General features: G+C 39.1%; 1 protein-coding gene across 8 annotated transcripts in view; it reads right to left on the reverse strand.

Moving 5' to 3' along the window:
- PHACTR1 (phosphatase and actin regulator 1) overlaps positions 1–14,209 on the reverse strand; it is a 261,903-nt gene that overhangs the window by 178,251 nt on the left and 69,443 nt on the right. For all 8 annotated transcript variants that reach the window (XR_012644501.1, XM_074987675.1, XM_074987673.1 and 5 more), the window contains one exon: positions 13,132–13,296. Coding sequence is in view for 7 of the 8 variants with exons in the window: in XM_074987675.1 (XP_074843776.1) it covers positions 13,132–13,270 (139 nt within the window). In the remaining variant the exon portion in view is untranslated. The remainder of the gene's footprint in view (positions 1–13,131; positions 13,297–14,209) is intronic.

Here is a 14,209-nt window from a genome sequence, read left to right on the forward strand (position 1 = left end):
TGTGAAAACTGATGCAGAGAACGCATTTAGTTCAGCATCTCCTTTAGCATCTTGATCTTCCAGTGGCCTCGCTGGTGTTTCACAGGCTTCCTGCTTCTGATGTACTTAAAATAATCTGCTATTACTTTTTGAGTCTTGGGATAATTGTTCTTCAAATTCTTTTTTGGCCTTTCTAATTGTATTTTTACACATCATTTGCCAAAGTCTATGCTCCTTTCTATTTTTCTCACTAAGATTTACCTTGCACCGTTAAAATGATGCATTTTTGCCTCTCACTTCTTTTACTTTGTTATTTAGTACGCGTAGCAATTTTTGGTTCTCTTATTATGTTTTTAATTTTCCAAGTTGAGCCTCTATTAGTGTGTCTATAAAAACGTTGCAGAGATTTCACTTTTGGCACTCATTTTTGTGTGGTTCCCCTCCCTGAAATTAAATGCCACAGTGTTGGACTGCTGTGGGGTTTTCCCTACCATACAAATGTTAAATTTAAGTATATTATGGTCACTTTTCAAGCAGTCCAGCTATATTCACCTCTAGGACTAGATCCCATGCTCCACTTAGGACTAAATCAAGAATTACCTTTCCTCTTGTGGGTTTCAGGACTAGCTGCTTGAAGCAGCAGTCATTTAAGGTATCAAGAAACTTTACCTCTGCATACAGTTCTCAGGTGACATGTATCCAGTCAATATGGGAATGCCTGAAATCTCCAACTATTACTCAGTTTTAAATTTTAACAGCCTCTCATCAGCCTGAGCATTTTTCAGTCCCTATAGCCATTTTGGTCAGGTGGCATATATCCCTACTGCTATATTTTTATGAGTATAGCATGGAATTACTGTCGATAGCGATTCTGTGGTACCATTCTATGCTATGGTTTGGTTCGTTTTAGATTTTTACTTCATTTAATTCTGTGCTTTCTTTCACATATAGTGACACTCCCCCGTTAGCACAGCCTATTCTGTCCTTTTGTACCATGGTATTACTCTGTCTCACTGATGCCCGTGATGCCTATTATATCCTCATATAATATGAGGCACTCTAGTTCAGCCATTGTATTATTTAGAATTCTAGTATATAACAACACTTAAAGACTTGTCACTTTTTAGCCTTAATGAAAGTGAATGGAACTTTTTTCCCATCTGACTGGTTTTGATCAAACCCTCCCTGTATTTAATCATTTTCCATGTTCTCCTCCTAATCAAGACATAAAGAATCTCCATTAACAGAGCCTCCATGAGGGATGTCTCTGTCAAAAACCGCGTGCTTCCCAGCATGAGTGCAAATCTAGGGTAACTCCAACATCATCACTGGAGTTCATCCAGTTTTATACCCTTTAAACTGAGACCAGAATTTGGACCAATTAAGTCCAAATGACAGATTTTGATCAAGAGTCAACTATGAACACCAGAGAAGTCTACTTGGTGTCTCATTAATAGCTGACTATATGCTAGCACATTACTGACAATTCTGGGGGGCGGAGGGGGGTGGGGGCAGGAAGGGGAGCTAATTCCAAGATGGAAAATGATCCTTCACTTTCACAGACCTTGGGAGACAGATGAGTCTTCACCAATAGACAGCCTCCCACCCTCAAGAAAATATTCACCAGCAGCCATACTCCACACCACAGAGTCACTAACCCAGGAACCTATCCCTGCAGTAAACCCCATTGCTAACTCTGTCCACTTATCTATACGCGTGACAACACCACAGGACCAAACTACATCAGCCACACCATCAGGGGTTCATACGCTGCACATCTAGTAATATAATATATGCCATCATGTGCCAGCAATACCCCACTACCACGTACATTGGACAAACTGGACATTTTCTGTGCGAAAGAATAAAGGGACATAAATCTGACATCAGGAACGATTATGCACATAAACCTGTAAGCCATCACTTTATCCTCCCTGGTCATTAAAAGTAGCCATTCTTCTACAAAATAATTTTATCACAGGATTACAGTGGGAGACATCTGAATTGGAATTAATTTACAAATTTAATACCTTTAATCTTGGTCTGAATAGAGATTATAACTGCCTTATGCATTCCAGGGACAATTTCCCCACCTTTAATATTCACTGGAATGAGACACATTCAACTTCATTCGCTTCATTAACTGGTCCTACTAGTGACAGGTAACTTCCCCCATCCCCTGCCCCCTCCCTGCTGTAAAAACCCTGGGTTCTGTTTTTCTAAATCCAAATCCACCTAATGAAGTGGGTTTTCCACGTGAATGCCCATGACCTAATACATTTGATAGTCTCTAACATGCCACAGAATTGCTTGTTGTTATAGATTTTAGGTTACAGAAGTTTGGCTTGCATATTATTGATACCAGAGCTGTCCTCACTTCGCAAGCCTTTCATTTAAGCAGAACACTTTTATAACTACTTCTTAAAATTATATTCAGACACAATTACTCATTCGTAAATGAAATAACTAACACATTTCATGCTGTCAATTACACATGTGAATAAAAGAGAGTGAAGGTGAACATATCTGTTAGTGACTGACTACATCTTATTTCTGAATTCATACAGGAGGTATGAGTTTATAAATCTATGGATTGAGACAGTGGTTTGCATTCATCTTAATTTTTGCTCAGAATTGGGAAAGTGCAGTGATCTTCTATGAAGACATCTAATGAAAGATATTTTACATAGACATGCATATGTATAGACATAAATGTATATATACATAAATGGATATACACACACTATATACTTATGGCTTCTTGGACCAAATTATATGCCTTCCTATGTGCTTGTACAGTGTGTGATACAATAGGTATTTGGTCCTGGTTGGGATCATAAGGCACTACTGTAATTCATAATTTTAATTTTGTATTGCTTGATCAAAATGAACTATCCTGTCCCAGCAGTCTAACAACATTTAAGGTTTGCAGGCTCCCAGCTCTATCTTCAGAAGAAACTGAGACCAACTAAGTGAAAGGGACCATACTATATACTCCATTCCTGGGTTAGGGATCCAAGACCTCATCCTTACTCAATTACTTTCAGACAGAAGAGATGAGTAGCCGTACCAAAATCTCAAGGAGATTAAATAGAGCTGGCCAGTGGCAGAATAAAAACTCAGCATAGAAGTCTGCAATCTGAGGCAGTGCCTCCAGTACCACTCACAAAAACCTTCAGCACAAGAATTGATCTGTAGGTTAGCAAACACTGGCCTGGACTGAACTAAATCCCTTAGCTTCCAGAGCTATTATTACTATTGCCCCAATGAGCTGTTGTGCTCCTGTTTGGGCAGCCAGATATTTTGAGCACCAGGCACATAAATATTACACTGCACCAATCTTAAAATCATCTCCATCCACTGGGAAAAAATCCTCCAAAATGGGCTGCTGAAAATAATTCATGCTGATTATTAAAATTGTAAAATGAAATCCCCCTAAAGACATCCACTTTGGAAAAGTCACTTGCCATGTGGCCAGTTACTACATATCCATAAATACATATACATTATACAATCAGGCTTTGTGTGAGGGATTTTCAGCACATCCACATGACACCACGAAGCAGCAGCAGTTTGGGGTCTGTTTGGCCCTTGTTCAGAGCATTCCTTATCTATGCATTGCCAGCATTTCCAGCTGTCAGCCCTGTGCTGCTTTTAATTGAAGAATTAATGAGGAGAATTTGAGACCCAAGAGCCACTGGTGCATCTGAACACTGTAGTAATGTTTTTTTTACACTTGTAAACCATAACACTGGTTAACCTGAAAAAGTGATTGCAATTTTGCATTAGTGAAAAGCTGAATTTAGACTGTGCTGCAGTAAACAGACTAGTTGCTGACTAAATGCGTAATTGATTTTAGAGAACAACATAGAACTCTGAAACAGGTGAAGAGGCACAGTGTTACTTGCAATATTTAAAACTCAAAGGCTGTGTCTACACTACAAAATAATTTCAAAGTTGCTTACTTTGAAGCTCAGCATCTACACACACCCTGCTTGGAAGTTACACTTCCAAGTAGGGCACTACTCCATTCCCAGGAATGGAGTAAGGACTTCAAATTTGGGCTCCCTACTTCAAAGTAAGGGAAAAATGTGTGTAGACTCTCTGCTGGCTACTTCAATGTAGTGCCTAACGTCAAAGTTAACTTTGAAGTTAGTTCCCAGTGTAGATGCACCCAAAGAGAAGCTCAGACCCCAACCCTGCAACCAAAGCTTAATGTGAGCATCCAGTTGCAGGGTCAGATCTTTAGTATCAAATGCCACATTCCAAACAGTTTGAAGAAATATAATTAATAAGGTTCAGCTGTCACTGAGTTTTTTGCAGTTGCTCCTTTCTAAAGCACATCCTGTAAACACTACACTACGTAGATACATTTCACAAAAGGATTAATTGTGTCAATGCATACAAATCAATATAAACCACTGTGAATATTACCAGCAACTATCTCTATGGCTCTTAAAATACATACCACAGTGTGGACCCAATACCATCATTAACTGATTTTAGTATTGCCAACCCTAAAGTCCAAATATTAAGAGTCAGGCCTGAAAGAGCATAAAATCGGCTTGAAAATAATGATTTAAAAAAAAGAAAAACAAAAAACCACCACCAAGTTTGGGCCCTTGTTGTCTGCCTTCTTATAGAGTCTTAAGGTACACTTGTTTCACATTTTCTAGCTATTTGACCTGAAATCACAAAGGATGAGGTTTTTTTTTTTTTTAATGAGACTCACCTAATCACTTGATTCCATAGAACTGAAATCCTTAAGGAAAAATAACAAATATTGAGAGACTGCTGATAAAATTGCCAGAGTTAGTGAAGCACAACTTTAGCCCCACAGTACACCGATTAACTTCACCAGGACTGTGAATCAGATCAGCAGCAGAGCTTGGAAGACACCCTTGCACGCTCATGTTTTCATTTTCTGCTCTAATCACTGTATCTTTGTTCACTTTTCAAATTAAGTCCCAAACTAACAGGCTGCAGCTTTCACTGAATTTGGCCTTTAGAAACCATCCCTAATTTCCACTTAAAGCAGATATATGATATGGTTATACTCTGCACTTTTCGAATTTGTAGCTCTTAGACTACGTTTCCTAAGAAGAGACAAATTCTCACCGCCGGCATTACTACATGGTAGGCCATGGCTGATTCTTATTCATCTTCTGATTTTCTTCCATTTTGAACCCTTCTTTGTAAATTTAATTCCCTTTCTGCCAACAATTTCTTATGCAATACAGCCATCCATCCATGTAGGTTTGCAATCCTCCAGCAGGCAAACCTAGGCTGAAATCAATTGAGCTATTTCTTTGTCTGGGTTACTCATATTTACTGGTCACATTTTCAGCGGGTTTTTAATTCATATTCACAATCTTTTTACTCAATTGGCACTTTTGCTATGGTTCAAAGATTGCCAAATATCAAGCAGCCACTATAGTAATTAAAAGAACCTATGAGACTCGAGCCACTGAACTATGTGCTCACAATACTATAGCAAGTAGCAAAAATAAAATGTGGGTCAGATGTGCAGCAGGTCACTGATACAATAGTACTCAATGTACAGGCTGAATCTCTCTAATATAAAACTCTCTCATCTGGCAACATCCATAATCCAGAATGATTTATTTTAGTTAGCTAGATGACCACTTATCGTGGTTGTGGCCAAGTTTCCTGTGGTGCCATCAAGTTTGTTTACAGCCATCAGTCCTAGCTCTAAGTGCTCTGTGCTGTTATTTAGCTCTAATTCACCCCTAAATGTCTTATAAGAGCCCCGTAAGCAGCGAAAGTGTTGGTAATGGGCTAAACAGTATCAGCCTCCCATGGGTCAGCAAATTCTCTTGTCTGGCACTGGTAAGGTCCCGAGGACGATGGACAAGAGAGGTTCAACCTGTACTGTCACTCCAGTCTGAGGGATCCTGCTTAATTGATCCCACTCTTGGAAATGATGGTTGAGAGTAGGACTCCCAACAGAAATAAAACTCCCTCAACATCAATACTTGAAGACATCTAACAGCTTTCTCTTTTAGATGTTAACATACCATTCCTTTTAAATACCACTGTAATATTTACATTTCATTACTCTAGAATCTAAGGGCCAGGTTCTTCTCTAGTATAACTCCAAGAAATGCAAGGAAGTTAAACTGGGGATACATATGCCTCCTACAAAGAGCTCAAAAACTCTGCAATACCAAGGATTCAAGCTTATCTACATCCCAAGGGACACAGATATTTATTATTAAACTCATACAGCTGTGAATATTAGAAATTACTCACTGCATGAGGTCATCAAAAGTAAATTCCACCTGTTGATAAGTTTTGTCCTCATCCTTTATATAAAGATAAAATGTGGCCATCAGCCAGATTTCTAGCCCTTATCTGTTAGGGAACACTCTGGACATCTGTGTTTTGGAATCATACAATGTTCATCTTTTCCTGTTACATAATAATACCCCCAGGACTCCATTTTACTTTAGAATGATCTTGTTATTTTCCCCCACTTCTATAAGGGGACACAAGAAACACTAAGGTTGTTTCTACACTTGCATTTCTCTTTCTAAAGAGGCATGGAAATCAGGGAAATTGAAAATGCAAATGAGATGCAGATTTACATATTTGGTGACTCATTTGCATATTCTTCTTTCAAAAGAAGAAAACCAGTGTAGACACGGCTCTTTCGAAAGTAAACCCCATATAAGAGAGAGCCCGCCTTCCCATAAAAAATTCCTCTTTTGAAAGAGGAGTGCAAGTGTAGACACAGCCTAAGTGCACAAATAGAGGTGAGTGGCTTACAAAGCATGGTCATTAGATTCCACATGTTAGATGTGATCTAAAATAAAAATAAACCTCAGTGTATTCTGTCATTAAACATTATAAAAGCGCCAGTCTTCAAGAACCCAATTCTGTTTTACGGGTGGTTGTCTGTTCATGTATGACTGTGACAGCAGCTGATGCTATAGGACACATTGTCACAAAAGAGGATCAGCTTTTTCAAGCCTTGTTCTGTCTCCCAAAAACTAGAGATTTCAGTATTATTAATTTTACTGCTAAAAGAGGATTAATATATTAATAGTTCAATACACTGTAACTCTTTTTCAAATCTTAAAGCATGTATCGTAAATCCTCTCTCTAATAGATTAATTGCATTACGTTATTTTTTGCAGGAATACATTATTGCAGAGTTACGCTGCAGTATTACTATTTGGGGTGGCATCCCTGTAGAATCTTCACAGCAGCTGCAAGTGTAATTAGCATAAAAGCCAAATGGCCTCATTAAACATTCCTTTCTTGTAAGATGGGATGCATTTAAGGGCACTTTTCACAAATGTCCCATTAAAGCAATGTGTGGTGCTTGCAAGGAGGTTAGTACAGTCTCAAAAAGCTTTTTGACTACAACTAGGCAAAGCCTGTTTCTTAAAGCCAGGAAATATATTATGTAGCAGATTTCAAGAAGGCACAAAGATGGGGCTATAGAGGAGAATAAACATCCATTTTATTTAGAAACTCTCCTTTGGCAATTCATTGATAAAAATAGACAAATGCTACAATCGGCCTCAGTGTGAAAAGCATGGCTGTATCTTCTGTACACGATATATATAGCAGTTATGATTTTTCAGTCCATTTGAAATGCCAAATTTAAAAATGATGCAAAATATATAATTCCAGAAACACACTATTTTTTTCTCTCTCTCATGTTTGTATCATTGTGTACCCATCCTTACAAGTAGAATAATTTATTGCAGTACATTTGGGATGCTAGTAGTCTGATTACTTGGTTAACAATGATCTTTGATTTTAAAGTCTCCATGGAACCTGGAGTCCACAGTCTGTCCTAGTTCACTCACTTAAAAATTTTGGGGACAGTTTTCAAGTGTGGATTCTAAAAAGCACAGGTTTTTTTTTGTCTGTTTGTTTATTTGTTTTAATGGTTTAATTTTCAAAAGGGACTGAGCACTGGTAACTGCCAGTGCCATCCAGTGAAATTGTGAGTTCTCAACATCTCTGAAAATCAGTGCAGTTCAAGCAACCAAAACCAGATGCATTCAAAATTAAAGGCCACTTTTGAGAATCTGGGTCTTTTCATCCAATGCCTTTCCTTTCTACACCTTGGAAAGACTGGAAAAAACTTGGGTTTCTCTATCTGCATTTCATTCTGCAAAAGTGACTCTAACGCACCACACCATTCTGATGGTACAATTAAGGCCGGTATAAGTGGTGTTTCACCTGGCTTCAGATGTATTAGTGGAATGTTTTGTACAAACTCTTCAACCCATTTAATCAATAGTGAACACAGATACCTAAATCACATCAGTGCAGACTTTCTTCATCACACACATTCAGCCTATGTTGCAGAGGGAACTGCAGAAGAGTGACTTAAATGCCAATTAAGAATTACATTTAACTTGAATAGATCAGATTTAAGCAAAAATAATTAGATGAGAAAGAGTACAGAGTAAGAAATTCACAACACAACTAGGGTTTTAATGCCAAGGCCAAGGGTACTGATCTGAAGTTACAGGGAAGGAAGGAAAGGAGGGGAAAGATATGATTAAAATATTAGCTCAAGTATTGTATGCATTTGAGGTACATGGAAAAATGATAAAGAAATATGTTGGCCAGTTATTAGATGGAATTTCAGGGAAGGAAATAGAAACATATAGTTGATTAAAACTAGAATTTATCTTCATTAACCAAGAGGGTTATCTTAGTGAAAAATTATATTGTCAAAACCGAATCTGCAAATGTACAGACAGAACTTTAAGGCTAAACAACAATGTCCTCACAGACACTTAGAATTGCCAAAGACTAAATTTATTATTTCAAAAAATAGCACTGTGGGGTGAGGACCTGTCAGAACTGTGAAAATACTGTCTAGTTACTAGTTCAAGTCTCGACCATAAGGAGATGTAGAGTTAAAAGACCAGCTAGCTGCAAAGGTGGCTAGTTAGGTGTCTAGGTGTCTACTGGGATAACGTGAGCTTGATATAGCTTATAAACAATGGCCTCTCTCACTGCACTTTCTTCATTAGTTTCCAACTTTGTTCTTGTTATTATCCAATTAAAGCCTTTCAATTTATTTACATGTTGGTAAATTAAAATACACAGCTGGCCAACTGGATTGTGGAGACATAATTTAACTAATCCAACTGACTTGAATAATATTTTGTAGAACAATTTTTTTCTGGTCTGGACAGCTAAATGCCATGTTCCAGCAAATGGAGAAAAATAGCACGTAATCATTTACTTCAAGTCTGTTATCATAATACCTCCACACAAGGGGGCCAAATTAAGGTAGCACAAACATAATCCAGCAGAGGAAATTTGTCAGTGGGTGAAGATTCATTGCTGGCTTTCTTTGTCATCAGTAGGGATCTGAATCTTGTCATGAAGTTAACAGAGTCCATGACTTCTTCAGCATCAGCTTGCTGCAGCTGTGGGCTGAAGCACCTGTCAACTCCTGCTCAGGAGTGATGGCAGGGCTGGTGCAGGAGTGGTACTGGGGATGTGTCAATGACCTGGGGGATGGAGCAGGAGCAGCAGTTCCGGGGAGCTGATGATCAGTCCCTGGGGCTGGAGCAGCAACCAGTGGCCATCGCCCAAAGGGGCTCTGACAGTTCGTCCTCCCACAGGATACTTTAAGTAAAAGTCGAGGGCAGGTTACAGGCTTCCACGCACTTTTGCTTGTTGCCCTTGGTCTGTGATTTTTACAAAAAATATTAATGGAAAAAAAACTTATCCTTAGCCATCAGACAGATCACTCCTTGTAGATTAAAAGAAACATCCACGTCAAGTGTTACAATCTTGCCATTTAGAATTTTATTATGCTTCTAGCTATGACTGTCAACTGCATGCAACTGATAGATGCCAAAGGCCTTCAGTGCCTCATGCTGTAGTCACAGTGTGGTCAAATTTAATTTCATTTGATAAGTTTCTACTATGGCTCTGCTATAAATATTTATTTCCAGCATGATAACAGGTCTTTCACGGAAATTCTAGCAGCAATTTCTACTATAAAGGGTTTTATATTCCAGCTGTTGAGAGAAACTTGCTCTGGGAAGTTTTGTCTATGGGGACGCTGGCAAATGGTAGTCAGTGACCTGTGCTCCAAGAGGTGGGCATAGAAGAAGCTTATTACTGCTACTAGAACTTGCTGGATGTTGTTTTGAAAATCGCCTCAGTGCCGTTCATTTTAAAACTTGTGGTGTGCATTACTGGCATAGCCAGGATGGGTCTGGTAGGTGGGCCCCCACTTTGGGTGGGAGGGAACTGTGGAGGGGAAAGGACTTATTTTCTTTGTTATTTATCACTCTCTCAATGTTTGCGTCATGCAAATTCGTGTGTCAGCTGAAATCCTGATTTGGATCTGAAGATTGGATCGAAGAGTCTGTTTCGAACAATCTGGTCTTTATGTTCTCTTTGACTTTCTTTTTAAACTATGGGAACTATAATGATGTCCTTGGATTGGTCATCTGCAATGAAAGACCTCTAGATCAAAAAAACATGAGCCTCTGTTGCATGAGCGAAAAGGAGCAGGTCCATTAGTATAGACGCATTGTGATCACTTTTGATTCCTAGATCTATCTTAGCAATGAAGATAAGGGACCGTGACAGAAAAGCACCTCAAGGGAAATAATGGTGTGCTTAGGAAGCCTCTATAAAATTCAAGCTTGAATGTCTGTATTTATCTAATCCTACCATGAATCTGTTAACAAAAGTAACTTCTACTTATTGCACATTTAAAGATATTTTGAGGAATCTCAGTTCTTTGGATAGAAATCCTTTGGCAAGAATTTTGAAATGTAAATAAATGCAAAAACAGACATAAGTGATTGGCTGTGGATACCTCGAACTGAGCCAAATATTAGTTCTAAAAAATCAGTTTTGTTTTTTCTTTTAAAAGGCAAAACATCTTTTCACCTCAATGGAAGCTGGGACACAGTAAGGGGACAAAAGGATTTGGTCCATAACAATCTACCAAAAATTTGGACATTGAAAATATTTGATTCTATTATTGAAACTAGAAGAGGCATAGCAACATTTTTTTTTTTTTTTTTTTAAAAAGAACTAGTCATTTTGTGAAAAGCTGGAGTGGATTTCTCTAGAAGATTAATGGCCCTTTTTGTTTTTTTAAAGTCACATTTATCAATGCACCAGACACAATTTCTAATAGGAAGTTGCTTACTGGCTCTTTTTATACTATTTCAAATGTTTGTCTTTTGATTTACTATAAATATTAAAGGGATCACCCTGGTGAAATTCAAGGTATCAGACACTAGATAAGTCTCTCTTATCATCAATGGAGAATCTACTTGTGATGGCTTTATTCTGCAAAAAGAGAGGAAAGGAAATATATATATTTACAGTGGACTTATTCTCTGTGTGGTTACTAACATAGTTTAGTAAATTGCTTCAAAAGAGCTATATGAAATTGTGATACAGAAAACTACCACAATGACTGACAGAACTTGCATTACAAGCTCCTTGTTTTGCAAAATCATGTCACTTCAACAATTATCAAGAAAAGAAAAGAGTTACTCCGAGCAATACAGACCCTTACTCCAATTCATTTGTCTCTGCCTGTCACACCTGGCAAAAATTGTAAAGCCATGTAATTGAAGAGTGGTTTCAGGCTCTTCTCCTCTAAGCTCTGACTTGTACAATTACCTCACACTCATGTGAGAATTCCCACTTAATTAAATGCTGCTTGTTGGTGAGTAAGGACCACTCCCCCAAGCAAGGGTCACAGATGCACAGTTAAGTCTTGTTTACACAACTATCTTTCACCATGTTGTAGACAGGTCAGAAGAGAAGTGTGTTATATCCAGAATCCCCCTTGGCACCTGAAGTTGAGAGAGCCATATTACTGTTTCCGGTTTTGGTTTCATAAAAAGGCACAAGGTGACACTTCTCATTTTGCCACAGCCATCCCAGATTCAAGATTTGTTGAACCTTCTCTATTAACTAACATTATCTGTCATTGTAGGGGCAGCACAGAATATGTTCATAGAGATACAGTGGAGAAGGGTCTGAGTTCTCACCCAGAGGTACACTTTCTCAAAATTAGCATTTGGATCTGGGATGCTGGCTCAGTCCCATCTCTGACACAAAAAACATGCTTTTGCAATTTTCAATACTTTTCTTTAAAGAATGTTCAAGAGAGGAATCAGAATGGCATGGAGATACAAGAGCCTTGCTTGACTCAGAAGAAGGGACGTTGGCCTTTCCAGTCCAGTGCAATGAAGAAATTATCATCACATCAATTTAGAGCGACCATATCTCCTCGTCCCACATACAGGACAGGGAGATATCGGGGGGAAGGGTGTCTCCTCCCGGCTCTGTCAAGCTGGGAAGGAGGTGGCAAGCTGCCAGTGCTCCCCGGAAGCCCCAGGGTAGCAGCAGCCCCTGGGAGCCCGGAGAAGCCACAGACACTGGCTCTGCCCCACAGCCCCAGGCAAGCCACCACTGTCAGCGCTCCCTGAGCCCCCGGGAAGGGACAGCTGCCGAGGCTTGGGCAAGTGACTTCCGCCAGCAGCTGTGCCTGTGCAGCTGCTGGCGGAAAAGGTGTGTGTGTGGAGGGGGCAAATACAGGACGATTCATCTCTTTTAAAAAATAAGTCAGGATATGTTTTTGTCATCCAAAATATGGGACTGTCCTGCCCAATACAGGACGGCTGGTCACCCTGCATCAGTTATATAGAAGAAAAATTATCAAGTATTTATTCCCCAATTATTCTAATGCTTCATTATTTGTGAAAAAGCTTTCGCAGCATTTGAATATGACTTCATTCTCCACTGATGTTCTCTCTCCATTTTTCCAGTTACCTTGACTTCCCTCCCACTATGTTTCTCATTGAAAAGTAGTCAGCATGACTTCATTTGGTTACTTGCTTTTTCAGAGCTTTGCTCATATCAGAGGTTGTCAAACAGCTCTGGGAAGTTTTGGAACTTCAAAATTGTTGCCTTATTTTTCCAATGTGTCACACAAAAATGATCAGCAACAAAGCAATACACGTTTTAGAATCTGGAGGACATTTCCAACAAAGTTATAATTTTTACATTGATCGTAATTTGTGCCTCAGTTACTAATGACTTTACTGTTTTCAGCCCATTTGAACAAATAATTTGCAAAACAGGTAGCCAATACATTTGTATTACCTGCAGAAGTATGTTTGAACTTTTCGCTCTTCTTCTTCCTCCATTTCCATGGCTTGAAAATTCTTCCTATATTGGCAAACTTACTTCTTCTCCTGATTGGAGGAGTGTGGGTTCCTGGTACTAGTGAGTCGGAACGCATTGCAGCCAGTCTTTCCACTTCGTCAGCTATTTTTCCCCAAGAGAAGAGAAAGAAAAAAGGAGGAACTGTTAATCACATTGCGTAGAGCTGAAAAGATGGACAACATTTTCAGGGTTACAGACAGCAGTCAAAAATGTGACAAATGGCTTTGGTTTTTTTAATTCTTTAAATGGAATCCGTGCCCTGTTACAAAGGTTAGTATGAATATTAACAGATTTATCAGAGTAAATGCTTTGGAGTTTGGCAGTCTAGCATCTGACCAGTGTTGCTGAAGGCACCTGCAAAAGATTTTTCTCCAGGAAGATTTGGTGGTGGTGTTCCCATTCCCAGTTTCAATAGTGATCAGGGACACAAAGAAAGATAGGAGCAAAAGAACAACATATTGCTGTTTTAATAAATAATGAGTAAACCCAGCAGAATACACTGTAAAGAAATGGGCTCTCTCAGTATCAAAGGTGATGTAACTGTTTCCCACCCTCCTACCATTTTGCTCCTCTGTGTGCCACTATGTTCCTCTGTTTTATAGTCCCTCAATGGAAAGAGCAGAGCTTGGTCTTATCCTCCATTTATGCTCTATAAAATGCAGCTGAACAGCTGGATGTATGTCTCCCAGTCTAACTATAATTTCCATTAGAAGTTTTAAAAAGAGAGAACAAATACAATTATTCAATGTCAAATTCAGAGGCAAGGCAGGTTCTGCAGTCTGGCTGAGCACTGTTCAGCACAGGATGGGTGTAGTAGAAGATGGCATTACAATTCCTTTATTCCCTATGATTCTGGGATCCGTACGCAAGTACCAATGACCCTCAACTGCAGCTTGGCGCAGCTCAGTCCAATCTGTCTTTATCTCATTTCCATGGCTTCCAGTCCCCATCTGTTTGCTCATCCAGTAACAGTTTCCTTCCACTCACTCTGCACCACATCCAACCTAAGTTTTCC

Source organism: Carettochelys insculpta, chromosome 2 (assembly GCF_033958435.1).
Source record: "Carettochelys insculpta isolate YL-2023 chromosome 2, ASM3395843v1, whole genome shotgun sequence".
Taxonomy (NCBI): Eukaryota; Metazoa; Chordata; order Testudines; family Carettochelyidae; genus Carettochelys; species Carettochelys insculpta.